This window comes from Jaculus jaculus, chromosome 3 (assembly GCF_020740685.1).
Source record: "Jaculus jaculus isolate mJacJac1 chromosome 3, mJacJac1.mat.Y.cur, whole genome shotgun sequence".
Lineage (NCBI taxonomy): Eukaryota > Metazoa > Chordata > Mammalia > Rodentia > Dipodidae > Jaculus > Jaculus jaculus.
In genome coordinates, this window is record NC_059104.1 from 13061140 (window position 1) to 13073993 (window position 12854).

A 12854-nucleotide genomic window follows, 5' to 3' on the forward strand; every position below is an offset into this window, starting at 1 on the left:
ACCTCTCAGAAAGGTTATAAAGGAAAACTCGGCCACTTACTTCCTGTTCCTCCAAAGTGGCATTTCCTCCAGAGGCTGGACTGACCAGATGTCACCCTCATGGCCCGAGGCCTAGGGAAACCACGTTCTGCCCAGAGGTTTCAGGGCCGAGGTTGAATGCGTTCATCTATTCAACACGAACAGAAAAGAACATTAGCACTCTTAAGTGGCTGAGGTGATACTCAGCTGAGGAAGTCTCCATTTCTCTAAGCTCCAGAACTTTCTTCCAAGTTGGGCCCACTTGAAGATGACCAGGGAGATGACCCGCCTGCTTTGTTTCTTTTATTTATTTATTTGAGAGTGACAGAGAGAGAAAGCGGCAGATAGATAAAGAGAGAATGGGTGCCAGGGCTTCCAGCTGCTGCAAACTAACTCCAGATGCATGCACACCCTTGTGCATCTGGCTAATGTGGGTCCTGGGGAACCGAGCCTCGAACCGGGGTCCTTAGGCTTCACAGGCAAGCGCTTAACCGCTAAGCCATCTCTCCAGCACCCCCTGCTTTGTTTCTTATGTGGGATTTAATAGAAAGCTTGAGCCTAGGGTCAGGACAGCTGTGCTGTGATATTGCTGCTGTGTTTTCTGTGAAAGGGGCTGAGGTGTTTGGTACATCAGCCAGCCCCCTTTATGTAAATCTCTGAGTGAGAAGCTTTGGAAAGATGGGCTTGCTTGACCACTGAGCATGGTCCCCCTTTTGCCGACTTGCATTGTGGGAGTGATCCCTTTGCCGCTTCATCCTGGTTGCCTAGAAACCCAGACAGAGCCAACATGTGTGTGGTATATGCACATGTGTGTGCAGATGCACACGTGGAGGCTAGAAAAGTGTGTCAGGTGTCCTTCCTCTTAGTTCTTTTGCTTGTTTTCTTTTTTTTCTTTGTTTTAAAAATTTCTTTATTTATTTGAGCAAGAGGCAGAAAGAGGTAGAGGGAGAGAGAATGGGCGCACCAGGGCCTCCAGCCACTTTAAACGAACTCCAGAAGCATGCACCACCTTGTGCATCTGGCTTATGTGGGTACTGGGGAATCGAACCTAGGTCCTTTGGCTTTGTAGGCAAATGACTTAGCTGCTAAGCCATCTTCTCCTTTTGCTTGTTTTCTTGAGGTGAAGTTTTTCACTGAACCTGGAGCTGCCTGTTTTTTTGGTCAGAGTGGCTGACCAGTGAGCCCCAGCAAGATTCCTTGATCTCCACTCCTTGCAAAGACAGATTATAGGCATGTATGGTCATAACCCGCTGTTTCCTTTGGTGCTGGGGAATCCAAAACAATTTTTCAAAAATATTTTTATTTATTTATTTGAGAGAGAGATAACAGAAATAGGCAGGTTGAGAAAGAGAGAATGGGTGCACCAGGGCCTCCAGCTACTGCAAATGAACTCCAGATGCATGCACCCCCTTGTGCATCTGGCTTACGTGGATCCCAGGGAGCCAAAACTGGGACCTTTGGGTTTGCAGGCAAGCGCCTTAACTGCTAAGCCATCTCTCCAGCCTCTAAAAACAATTTTTATCTGCACATACAGGACCTGAGGATATGCGGGGCTGACTGTCCTCCCAACACTGTCTGTGTGTGCGGGTAGCGTTTATTTTTATTTTATTTTTTCCTTCACTTTCTACTGCTGGAGGATGATCAGGCTGATCTGGTAAATTTTGTATTCCAATCATTTGTCCAAGAAGCCCTGGTTTCTCTTATGTGAGACTGGTATTAGAAACCATGATTTTGGGGGCTGGGGAGATGGCTCAGTGGTTAAAGGCACTTACTTGCAAAACTTGACAGCGCATGTTTCATTCCCCAGTACCCACGTAAAGCCAGATGCAGTGTGACACATGAATATCTTCGGTGTTTGTTCATAGTGGCAAGGGGCCCTGGTGTGCCCATACTCTTTCAAATAAGTTCAAGTATATATATTTTTTAAAGTTTAAAAAAACGACTTCCCCCCTTGGTTATAAAAGAAATTCAAAGCTAGCTGCTGAAAGTTTTTGGGAAATACAGAGGATCTTCAAGAAGCAATTGCTTGGCTGACGGCATGAACGTGTGGTATTACACAGGAATCGCTGAAGACAACTGTCATAATCGGCACACAGGGAAGACTAAGTCCATTATTATTATTATTATTTTTCTTGAGCTAATATCTTGATTGATTGCCCAGGTTGGCTTTGAGTCATCATGCCTTAGCCTTTGCCACCCTACCAACCCACCCCCTAAAGGACTTATTTATTTTTATTTTTATTTTTTGGTTTATTTTTGTTTATTTATTTGAGAGTGACAGACAGAGAAAGAGGCAGAGAGAGAGAGAGAGAGAGAGAGAGAATGGGCACGCCAGGGCCTCCAGCCACTGCAAACGAACTCCAGACGCGTGCGCCCCCTTGTGCATCTGGCTAACGTGGGTCCTGGAGAATCGAGCCTCGAACCGGGGTCCTTAGGCTTCACAGGAAAGCGCTTAACCGCTAAGCCATCTCTGCAGCCCAAGGACTTATTTTTCAATGCTCAAGATCCTTATAGGATGCCGTGACAGCTTGCATGTCCCTTTGGGCCCTGCAGCCAGACCTGAATTTAGGACTAAAGTTCATTTCTTGCTTGGGATGTCAGTCGCAGCAAGGACAGCAGTTACCACTGAGTACCTACTGTGTATCAGTATCTAAGACCACTTCACTAAATGCCCTTGATGGGATTAAACAATTATCAATAGCTATTCATTTTTTTTTTTGCTGCACATGGTATGGGTGTGTGGTGTGTATGTATGTGTGGTTTGGGCGCATGTGTATGTGTGTACCAGATAGTGTCTTCCTCTATTGCCCCTTGCTTTATTTACTGAGGCACAGTCTCTCACTTGACCCCAGAGCTCCTCGCTGAATCAGCTGGTCTAGCCAGCCAGCTTGCCTTTTGGAATCCTATCACTCCTGAGTTCTAGAACTGCAGGCAAGCCACCATGCCCACTGGCATTTACATGGGTCTTTATGCCTGTGTAGCAGGCATTTTATCCAATAAGCCATCTCCCCAGCCCCTTTGGCCCTTGAACTTCAGGATCCTCCTGGCTGCGCCTTCCGTTCTTGTTGGTGCCTTGGGCAATATGGAAGTGTGTCCCACCTTGCATCAGGCCACACATAGGTTCTGGGGATCAGGCTCAGGTCTGCAGGCTTTCAGAACCCAGTGTCTTTACCTGCAGAGCCATCTCCCCGGCCCCTTCTTACATTTCTATAATCCTCTCCATCCCCATAGGAAGTGTATCATCCTGGTGCCCATGTACCTGTTGGGCGTGTTTAAAGACAATGAGCATGGTGAACACTTAAATTACGCAGAATATTAACTTGTTAAGCATTGCCTCTCTTCTCTGGCAGAAGTAGTGGCTGCATGAAGTTTTGCTTCTGTGGCCTGAAGGGAGAAACCCTTTCTCGTCCTGTATCTCACGGGAACTCCCTTGCTGGTCGCTCCGTCCTGCTTTGATCCTCAGCCAAGCATTTGGTGTTTAGCCATAACACAAATGAAAAGCATTCTGAAACTATATGACTTTTCAAAACTTGCCAGGCGACCTAGCCAGCTTTTTTAAGCTCTGTGAGCTTCAGATCGGAGTGTTTGGGAAGGAGCCTCGCTGTGCCGGGCTTTCTTTTCAACCCTGCGCTATTTGGATGCGCGCTGACTTGGCCCACACCGACCGCCGAGGCAGACACAATGTACACTGTGTATTGTTTTGTTTGGGTTTGTTTTCCTCTGGCCAGCAAGCCAGCGGGAGCCTCCCATATTCCTGAGCTGTAGTAACACCCCCGGAGGCTGGCCTTGGCTGTCATGCCGTCCCACCCCGCGGGCTCTGCTCAGCCCGCCGGTGCGGCTTGACCCCTTGTGCTTGGGAAACCGGTTTCCTCTCCTACCCGGGGCCACCGGCATACCCGTGCCTTGCGCGGCCAGAGACTCGGCAGCTGTCCCCGGTACAGGCTTTCTGACTCGATTTTTTGTCGCGAGGGGAGAATGCAGGCTGACAGATACAGGACCAGCAGTAGAAGTGCCAAGAAGGAACTGGTGATCGAGTCCCCCCAGCAGCACAAGGATGCGGCTCAGGGAGAAGCAGACGCAGAGAGCCCCGTGCTGGTAAGGAGGCGGCGGCAGTGTCCAGCTGCGCGCGTGGTCGCCCTGTGCGTGTGGATGGGGTGGGCGACGCCCGCCTCCCGGGGTGACGTTCGGATCTGCCGCGCCGGTCTCTTGTGAACCCTGCTCTCTTGAGTTTCCTTGGGGACTGACATCAGCTTCCACCTTGATTTTTCTTTGTGAGGAAAGAAATGGTGACTTTTTTTGTGAGTGAACCTGGTTTCAGGGAGGTTTCCTTGTAGCAAACAATCCTGTCTTGTTCCTAGGAAGTCCCACCTAGCTGCAGAGTTTCCAGTAGTCAACCAAGCCAGGCACGTTTTAAGTGCAGCCACAGAGTTGGGGTGTGTGGAGGGAGGAGATGAACTTCCAAAACGGAGCCCCTTTTCTAAAGTTCTCCGTGTCGCTTTCTGCTGAGGCTACAAAGCAGGTGCCGCATGGGGATGAAGTTGCGTGTCTCTTTCACTCCCCCGTCGGGGAGAATATAAACTGTCAGAAAGCTGAATTCCTAGCAGTTTGGACAAAGTCAAGCGCTCCAGGAGACTTTGAAAGGGAGGAATGTGTAGTTACCAAAAGAGTAGGTGTGCTTCACTTTTGGAATTGCTTCAGTACAATAAAAGCACTTTTTTAAAAAAAAAAAAAAAAGCAAGCTGCAAACCCCACCAACATGCAACGCAGAGAGGACAATTGAGCCTTTCAAACACTCTGTTAAGGGGACTGTGGAACCAGTGCTTTTACATAGTGACTTTTTTGAACATAGAGATTCGGTTGCGGTTACTATAAAGTGTTCGGTTACTCGTTGACTTAATCATTAATTAATATCCGTAGGAATGTGAGCTTAAGCTTCCCTCGAGTGAGTGCAATTTGAACTGAATTGCTTTCCTTTGTGACAAATTAGATGGCCTTAAATTGTGTTGCTTCTAAATCAAGTTGCTAGCACTGCCCTGAGGGAAGCCAGTCAAATAAGCTGGTGTTTTTCACAGCAGATTTTTTTTTTTTTTTTTTGGTCCCCAGAGATTTAAGTCTGCTTTTCCTTTGCTTTCTGCTGGCGTATCCCGTGTGGAAATGTTTGCTGTCTTAGATTCCTTTCTGCTAGCCCCATGGCTCATTTGTCTGTTGAGATGCCTCAGCCGCCCTTACCGTGTGTTGTGTGTAGTGAAGTGTTTAAAGCTCCCAGCTGATGGAGCTTAAGCTTGCTTGGAGGAAGTTGTGTGGTTTGGGTTCCCTTGTGAATCTCCTTAAAAGCCTCCTGTCAGCGATTCTCCAGACGTGTAGAAATGTTTGTCTAGAGGATTGAACACTGCACTGATGGAATTTTTTTTCCCCCCCGAGGTAGGGTCTCACTCTAGACCAGACTGACCTGGAATTCACTCTGTTGTCTCAGGGTGGCCTCGAACTCAGGCCATCCTCCCACCTCTGCCTCCCAAGTGCTGGGGTTAAAGGCGTGTGCCACCACGCCTGGCTTTTTTTCTTTTTCTTTTTGAACTTATAAGTGACATTAAAAATAAAAAAGAGATTTTTCACTAGGCGTGGTCGCGCACTCAGGAGACAGAGGTAGGAGGATCGCTGTGAGTTTGAGGCCACCCTGAGACTTCAGAGTGAATTCCAGGTCAGCCTGGGCTAGAGGGAGACCCTAACTTGAAACCACTCCCTCTCCCCTCCAAAAAAGTTGCTACTGTCTATAGTTGGCTTGGTCGAATCTCACTCCAGACAGTTCCATGGAGAAGTCCTCTCCCATGGCAAGGACCCAGCTCTGTTGGCTGGGCTATAACTGGGCATGATGGGAGATGTTCCCAGGGGCACAAGAGACTGCTTCTGATGGTGTGCAGCATTCCAGCTCTGTGCACCTGCAGAAAGGTGTGTGTGTGGTGGGGGGCTGGGGAGGAAACCAAGAACATTGGGGGGGGGGGTTTCCCTTCTTCCAGCCAGGCAAGCAAGATAAGAAGGACCTGTATCAGATAAAATGAGCAGGGATATTCAAGCAGAGCCTCTGCCCAGGGCAGATCTCATTACCTGTGACTGTGGTTGCTCACAGCAAATGAGAAGTCACCGAGCTGCTGGGAAATACAGCTTGCTTCCCAATGAAAGTTCTCTGAAGATTCCACACACTGCCATGAGATACGAGTTGGAGCGCTATGCATTAGCTAATGTCAGAGGCTCATAAACGTATAATTAATTGAGCCAACTATGTGGAGAAATGTTTTAGTGTAGGTAACACACTTTAGATTTAGGAAGCAGCATTTTGAAACCCAAGTTTTGTTGATTTGAGCTATGTGCATGCATGGTGTCCAGAAGAAAATATGACATAGTTGAGAAAAGACAGTTAATGAACGTAATAAGACATGTAAATACTGTCTTTTTCTCATGGCTGGTGTCAAACCCATTGTTTTACCACAGAGCTACCTCCCCACCCCCTGTAAATGTCATAGATGGGAGGAAGACAGAGTTTCCTTATCCTTTTGCTCCAAAGGTGACCAGTTTTAATAATCTGATCTGTATATGTTCAGACTTTCTCATACGCATATAGGAGCATAGGTCATGCATATTGGAAAGTGTATGGGTAAAACCGATTTCTCCATTCGTTTTCTCCCACAGCACATCAAGAGCCATAGAAAAATTTATGCCATTCTTTTTGTGGTGATATAATATGTTCCATTTTGTGTCTCTACTCTAAATGGGGAGTTATTCAATTTGTTATGGATATTTTTCAATTAGTCACAATGCCATAGTGAGTGATATACTGGCAAATGTATCCACAGTAAAGCCAGAAGCAGTACTTTGTCCTATAAACCTCGACATTTTTTTAATTTTAAAATATTTATTTGAGAGAGAGAGAGAGAGAAAGGGACAGAGAATGGGTACGCCAGGACCTCTAACCACCGCAAACAAACTACAGATGCTTGCACCACCCTGTGCATCTGGCTTTACTTGGGTACTGGGGAATTGAACCTGGGTCCTTTGGCTTTGCCAGCAAGCACTTTAACCACTAGACAATCTCTGCAGCCATAAACTTTCTTCTTTCTTCTTTTTCCTGAGGTAGGGTCTCGCTCTAGCCCAGGCTGACCTGGAATTCACTATGTAGTCTCAGGGTGGCCTCGAACTCAGGCGATCCTCCTACCTCTGCCTCCCAAGTGCTGGGGTTAAAGGCGTGAGCCACCATGCCCGGCCTAAACTTTCTTAAATTTTTTAAAAATTTATTTTCAAGAAAGTGGGGGGAAGAGGGAGAGAGAGAAAGAGAGAGAGTGCGTGAGCATGCCAGTACCTCTTGCCGCTGCAAACGAACTCAAGATGGCTGCACCAGTCTGTGCCCTTGCCTTTGCGTGGTACTGGGGAATTGAACCTGCCTTTAGACTTTGCAAGCAAATGCCTTAATAACTGCTGAGCCATCTCTCCAGCCCCTGTCCTGTAAACTTTCTACTAGAAGTTTCCCCTTTGCTTTTATATTTGGCAAAAAAAAAAAAAAAAAAATAGTTCTTTTTCTTCCTCCCTGAAGTATTTAAGAAAGCTAGAGGTGATTGTTGTTTTGCCTGGCATTGTAGCTCAGGCTGGTCTTGTGTTCCCCATACTCTCATCTCAGCCCCTTGTCCCCACGAGTGCTGGCATGATAGGTGTGGCCTCCATAAGTCAGTGTTTTCAAGAGAAGCATGTGCTTGAATGTTATTAAGTTTCAGAGGCTAAAAGGTTCTGCTCACAGGCACCTCTATAGGTGGCTCCTGTCCCCCTGCATCGTAGCAATATAAGTTAAGGGAGAAGCATGTGGTGAAACGTCCCTGTTCCTACCCAGGCTCGCTGCCCAAACCATGACTAATGGGGGGGGCGACAATCAGGGTACTCCTGATGTCTACGTGTTACCCTTCTACATCCGACTACCTATCCCCCACCCTGAACTTCTAAGGAAGTTCCTGAAAATAATATTCTGAGGAATTCAGAGGAAAAGGGCGTGCCATCCAGAGAATGGAGTTGGGCTCAGTCCCAGGACATTTTGTGTGGCCCTCTTTTGGGGGTTTGTTTTTGTGAGGTGGGGGAAACTCACGGCTGTCCCTCCTACCTCTGCCTCCCAAGCACTGGGATTAAAGGCGTGCGCCACCACACCTGGCTTCCAGCGGTCACTCTTATAGTTAAGTATTATGCTCACCGTTTTTCAGAGAGTTACATAGGAACATAGATTGAGAGCCCACTTGAGTGTGAAGGTGTGAGGTTTTCCTCCCTAGCTTCTCCTTTTCATCTGTTCCCAGCATAAGCGAGATCAATGCTGAAATGTGTACTCTGTCAGGCAAATGGGCACTGTGGTGCCTGTGGTGCTTAGAAGAGGCTGCTGTCTGCCCAGCATGGCAGCAGAACCCTTCCTCTCAATGTCTGCCAGCCACACACCCCCGTCAGGCGCAGAACGAGAAGCAGGTCTGTCCTGTCTCTTCTGGACTTGAGTGCCACATTTCAGTGGTAGCATCTTTGACCCTAGGACAGCCCACGATGGGGTCAGGCTTAGGAAGTTGTCACTTTGAGCTTAGTTCATTCAAAACCTTTTGAGTTTGGGGTTTGGGGAGCTGTAAAATGGGGCACCTCATCAAGACTAGTGATGAGTCTGCCCCCTTAGAAATGAATGAATGCTTTGGGGGGCACTTGATAGAAGATCAAAGATGCCCCAGCTTGAACTTGCAGATAGCATATAACTAACTTGGGAGGGTAATTTTAGAACCAAGAAGGCTGGGGAATTACAGTTTTTCTTCAGCTTTCTAGAAGTTTGCAATGCCCTATAATGCAATTATAACTAGTTCAGAGTTTCTCTTAGGATAACATTTCGAGGCTTTGAAAGTTTTCAGTGGCCTTTCTGACAAGTCTAAGTACCACTTACGAGCAGGGTTCTGAGGGCCGTGCCAACCTCCCCCTGCAGGAGCTGGTCCCATAGTTCTTCCAGGATTTCCTTGCTGTGGAGAGCTCTTCCCCAGGGAGGAGGGCAGCAGTGCATGGTGCCAGCAGCCCAGAACTTGCTCTCTGGAAACTCACTTGCCATTTCTACATCACGACCGTCCACTAGAGGTAGAAGTAGTGGCCGACTTCCACACTGAGCACCTCCCAAGGTCTTGGGATTGCCCAGTCGATCCTCTCTTGAAAACACCACAGAAATTGCAATATTATATGTATTTCCTCCCTCGGCATTTTTCTCTGACTCCTTTGCAGAGAGGATAAAACCTGGCTATTAGCCACCCCACTGAAAAGTGCAAGCCCATAAATTTACACATTTAGCCTCAAAATAGGAAGTTGTTATGGCAGAAAGGTGAGTCATGGAATGAGGTAATGTATTTGTGAATCTGTAGGGAAAAAAAAAAGATATTTAGTGTAAGGTTTGGTTCCCCTTGTAAAGCTCATTCCCCACAATGTTTTGGATTTTTCTTTATTCTTTTTTTTGGGGGGGGCCGGTTTGAGGTAGGGTCTCACTCTAGCCCAGGCTGACCTGGAGTTAGTCTCAGGGTAGCCTCAAACTCACGGCAGTCCTCCTATCTCTGCGTCCTGAGTGCTGGTATTACAGGCGTGCACCACCACACCCAGCTTATTCTTATTATTTATTTATTTATTTATTTTTATTTTTTGGTTTTTCAAAGGAGGGTCTCATTCTAGCCCAGGCTGACCTGGAAGTCACTGTCTCAGGGTGGCCTTGAACTCACAGCGATCCTCCTACCTCTGCCTCCCAAGTGCTGGGATTAAAGGCATGCGCCATCACACCTGACCATGTTTTATATTTTAACTTTTGCTTTTTGTATGTGTGTGTGTGTGCATATGTATATGCATGTTTGCAAGTGTGTGGGCACACGCGTGTATGCAGGAGGTCAAAGGTCAATGTTGGATTTTTGTTTGTTTGTTTGTTTTGAGACAAGGTCTCTCAGTGAACCTAAAGCTCACGAATTTGGCCAGGCGGCCTAGCCAACAGGCCCTAGGGATTCTCCTGTCTCTGCCTCTCTGGCACTGGGAGTTCAGAAGGGCATCACCATGCCCGGCATCTACGTGAGTGCTGGGGTTTGAACTCAGGTCCTTATGCTTACATAAGAACAAGCACTCAGGCTGGAGGGCTGGTTTAGCGGTTACGCACTTGCCTGCGAAGCCTAAGGATCCCGGTTTGAGGCTCGATTCCCCAGGACCCACGTAAGCCAGATGCACAAGGTGACGCATGTATCTGGAGTTCGTTTCCAGTGGCTGGAGGTCCTGGTGTGCCCATTCTGTCTCTGTCTCTCTCTCTGTCTCTCTCTCTGTCTGTCTGTCTATTGCTCTCAAATAAATAAATAAACTTTTTAAAAAACAAACTAAAATAAGAACAAGCACTGCCCCCAGCACGCCATCCCCTCAGCCCGTGGAGTATTTATTTGTCATGTAAATTACATGCCACCTAATGGCATTAGTGTGTGTCCAGGTATCCAAGCCTGGTTCTTTGGGGTGCCTTAGCATTTTAGAGTAAGATCAATCATGTTCAAGTGGAAAACGAGGGTCATTCAAAAAGAGATTTTTGCCTTTTGTCGGGGCTGAGGCGAGACTATGAAACCTGACCTCTCACAGCTAGACAGAAAGCCCTGCACCCGGGTCATCTCTGGGTGTGTGCAGGCGGGAGCACCCCCAGCGAAGGCATTGGGGGGTGCTCCCATTCTGTTTAGCTTATTGCTCATGGCTGGGGAAGGTTCTGGGCTTGGGGCCAGGTGATCAAAGGGCCTCCGTCGTCTGACACCTGAGTGTCTGTTTTCTCATCTAAGAAATGATGATGCTATCACACCGGAGTTTTCTTAGGTTTAATGAGATAAGCTACGCATGCAGTCTGGCAAAGGAGTTTGTGCCGCTGGAGGCTCAAATATGACTGATCCTGAGTTGTACACCCCTACACGTGACCCTCATGACCTCTACGTGGGGAGCTCCTAATGTGTACCAGGCACCGTCTACTAAGACCCTTCAGTTGACCCCATGAGGCTATGTAGCAGTTACTTTTCCTTGCTGGGACCGAACACCCAAACTAAGAGGCAGTGTACGGAAGGAAAAAAGGGTTAACTTCAGCTTATGGTCCTGAGGGGAAGTTTCTACCCAGCTGGAATAGAAAGCTGGCTCACATCATCACACACGGCTCGGTAGCACTGGCAAACACAGCTGGATTATGTAATCCCGAGGCCCACGCTGGGACACACCTCCTCCAACAAGGCTCTTCCTCCCCAAAGCTTCCCCACTGGGGATTAAGTGTGAGGCTTACTCACAAACACATGAGGCTATGGAGGACAGTTCACGTGCAAACCACCACACTGCGTGAGAATAGAAATGGCCACTTTTTTGTTTTCAAATATGGATAAAGATATTTACCTAATTTGAGAGAGAGAGAGAGCAATAGAGAAAATGGGTGCACCAGGGTCTCTAATAATGCAAACAAACTCCAGATGCACACACCACCTTGTGCATATGGCTATACATGGGTGTTGGGAAACTGACCCCAGGTCCTTAGGCTTTGCAGGCAAGTGCCTCAACTGCTGGGAGCCATCTCCTCAGCCCCCAGATATTTAAAGGTTGGGGCTGGGGAACTGGCTTAGTGGTTAAGGCATTTGCCTGCGAAGCCTAAGGACCCCGGTTCAATTCCCCAGGGCCCACATAAACCAGATGCACAAGGTGGCACATGCATCTGAAGTTCATTTGCAGTGGCTAGAGGCCCTGCACCCATTCTCTCTGTCTGCCCCTTTCACTCTCTCTCTCAAATAAATAAATACATAAAATATACTTAAAAAATGAAAACAAGAGCTGGGTGTGGTGGCACACACCTTTAATCCCAGCACTCCGGAGGCAGAGGTAGGAGGACTACGGTGAGTTCGAGGCCACCCTGAGACTCCATAGTGAATTCCAGGTCCTCCTGGGCTAGAGTGAGACCCTACCTTGAAAAATCAAAAGAATAAAAATAATAAAAAAATAAAAACAAAAAGAAAGAAGGATATTTAGAGGTTAAGTATATAACTTGTCTCAGGGCCACACTGGAGCTAGGAATTTTCACAAATCCTTTCTGACATGAAATTCTCAAACACTCAGAAACATACGGACTTGCAGAGGGGTTCCCTACCTTAGTGGGCATTAGAATCATCTGGACGGTTTGCTGCAGCATTTCCAGGCCTTGCCCTCGAGCTACTGATTGAGAAGGGGGGTCTCGGGTGAGTTGGCATTTCTGCCAATCTCCAGATAGGCGTTGAGATCCTGTGGACTGGCACCATGAACCCCAGGGGTACTATCTCCAACTGTAGTCAACATTATGGTGATCACAATAATTTAATTTCTGTCCTGCCCATAACTGGATGCTACCGTCTTTTGTCAATCAGCCTGCAGGCTCTCTTGTGAACCAGGCAAGTCCTGTGAATGTATAGTCCACTCCTGTCCCGATATCTTCATGTAAGCAGATTAAAGTAAGCTGTTTTGAAATCTGACTGCACCTGGCTTTCAGGGCCTTTTAGTTTAATTACTTGATCTTTTCATGTCAGAATGTCAAAAGTAGCTTTCATGGTCTCGGAAGAACTAAAATTTCAGGCCATCATGCTAAAGAAGGGGAGAAGCACAGTTTTCTAGAAAGCTCTGAAGTGTTGCTTTAAAATAGAATAATTGGGAGGGGGGGGGGCCTGGAGAAGTGGCCAACCAGCTAAGCGCTTGCCTGTGAAGCCTAAGGACCCTGGTTCAAGGCTCGATTCCTCAGGACCCACGTAAGCCAGATGCACAAGGTGGCGCATGCATCTGGAGTTCATTTGCAG

The 12854-nt window shown here is 47.5% G+C and overlaps 1 protein-coding gene across 18 annotated transcripts in view; it reads left to right on the forward strand.

Annotated features, from left to right (window-relative positions):
- Dock9 (dedicator of cytokinesis 9) overlaps positions 1-12854 on the forward strand; it is a 362490-nt gene that overhangs the window by 139968 nt on the left and 209668 nt on the right. For 5 of the 18 annotated variants that reach the window (XM_045145657.1, XM_045145652.1, XM_045145658.1 and 2 more), the window contains exon 1: positions 3747-4113. The exons of 12 other annotated variants lie outside the window; for them this stretch is intronic. In XM_045145657.1, the coding sequence (XP_045001592.1) occupies positions 3994-4113 (120 nt within the window). In that variant the 5' untranslated portion in view covers positions 3747-3993. Of the gene's footprint in view, positions 1-3745; positions 4114-12854 lie in introns of those variants that run through there. One more of the 18 variants, XM_045145645.1, reaches the window with a different exon arrangement.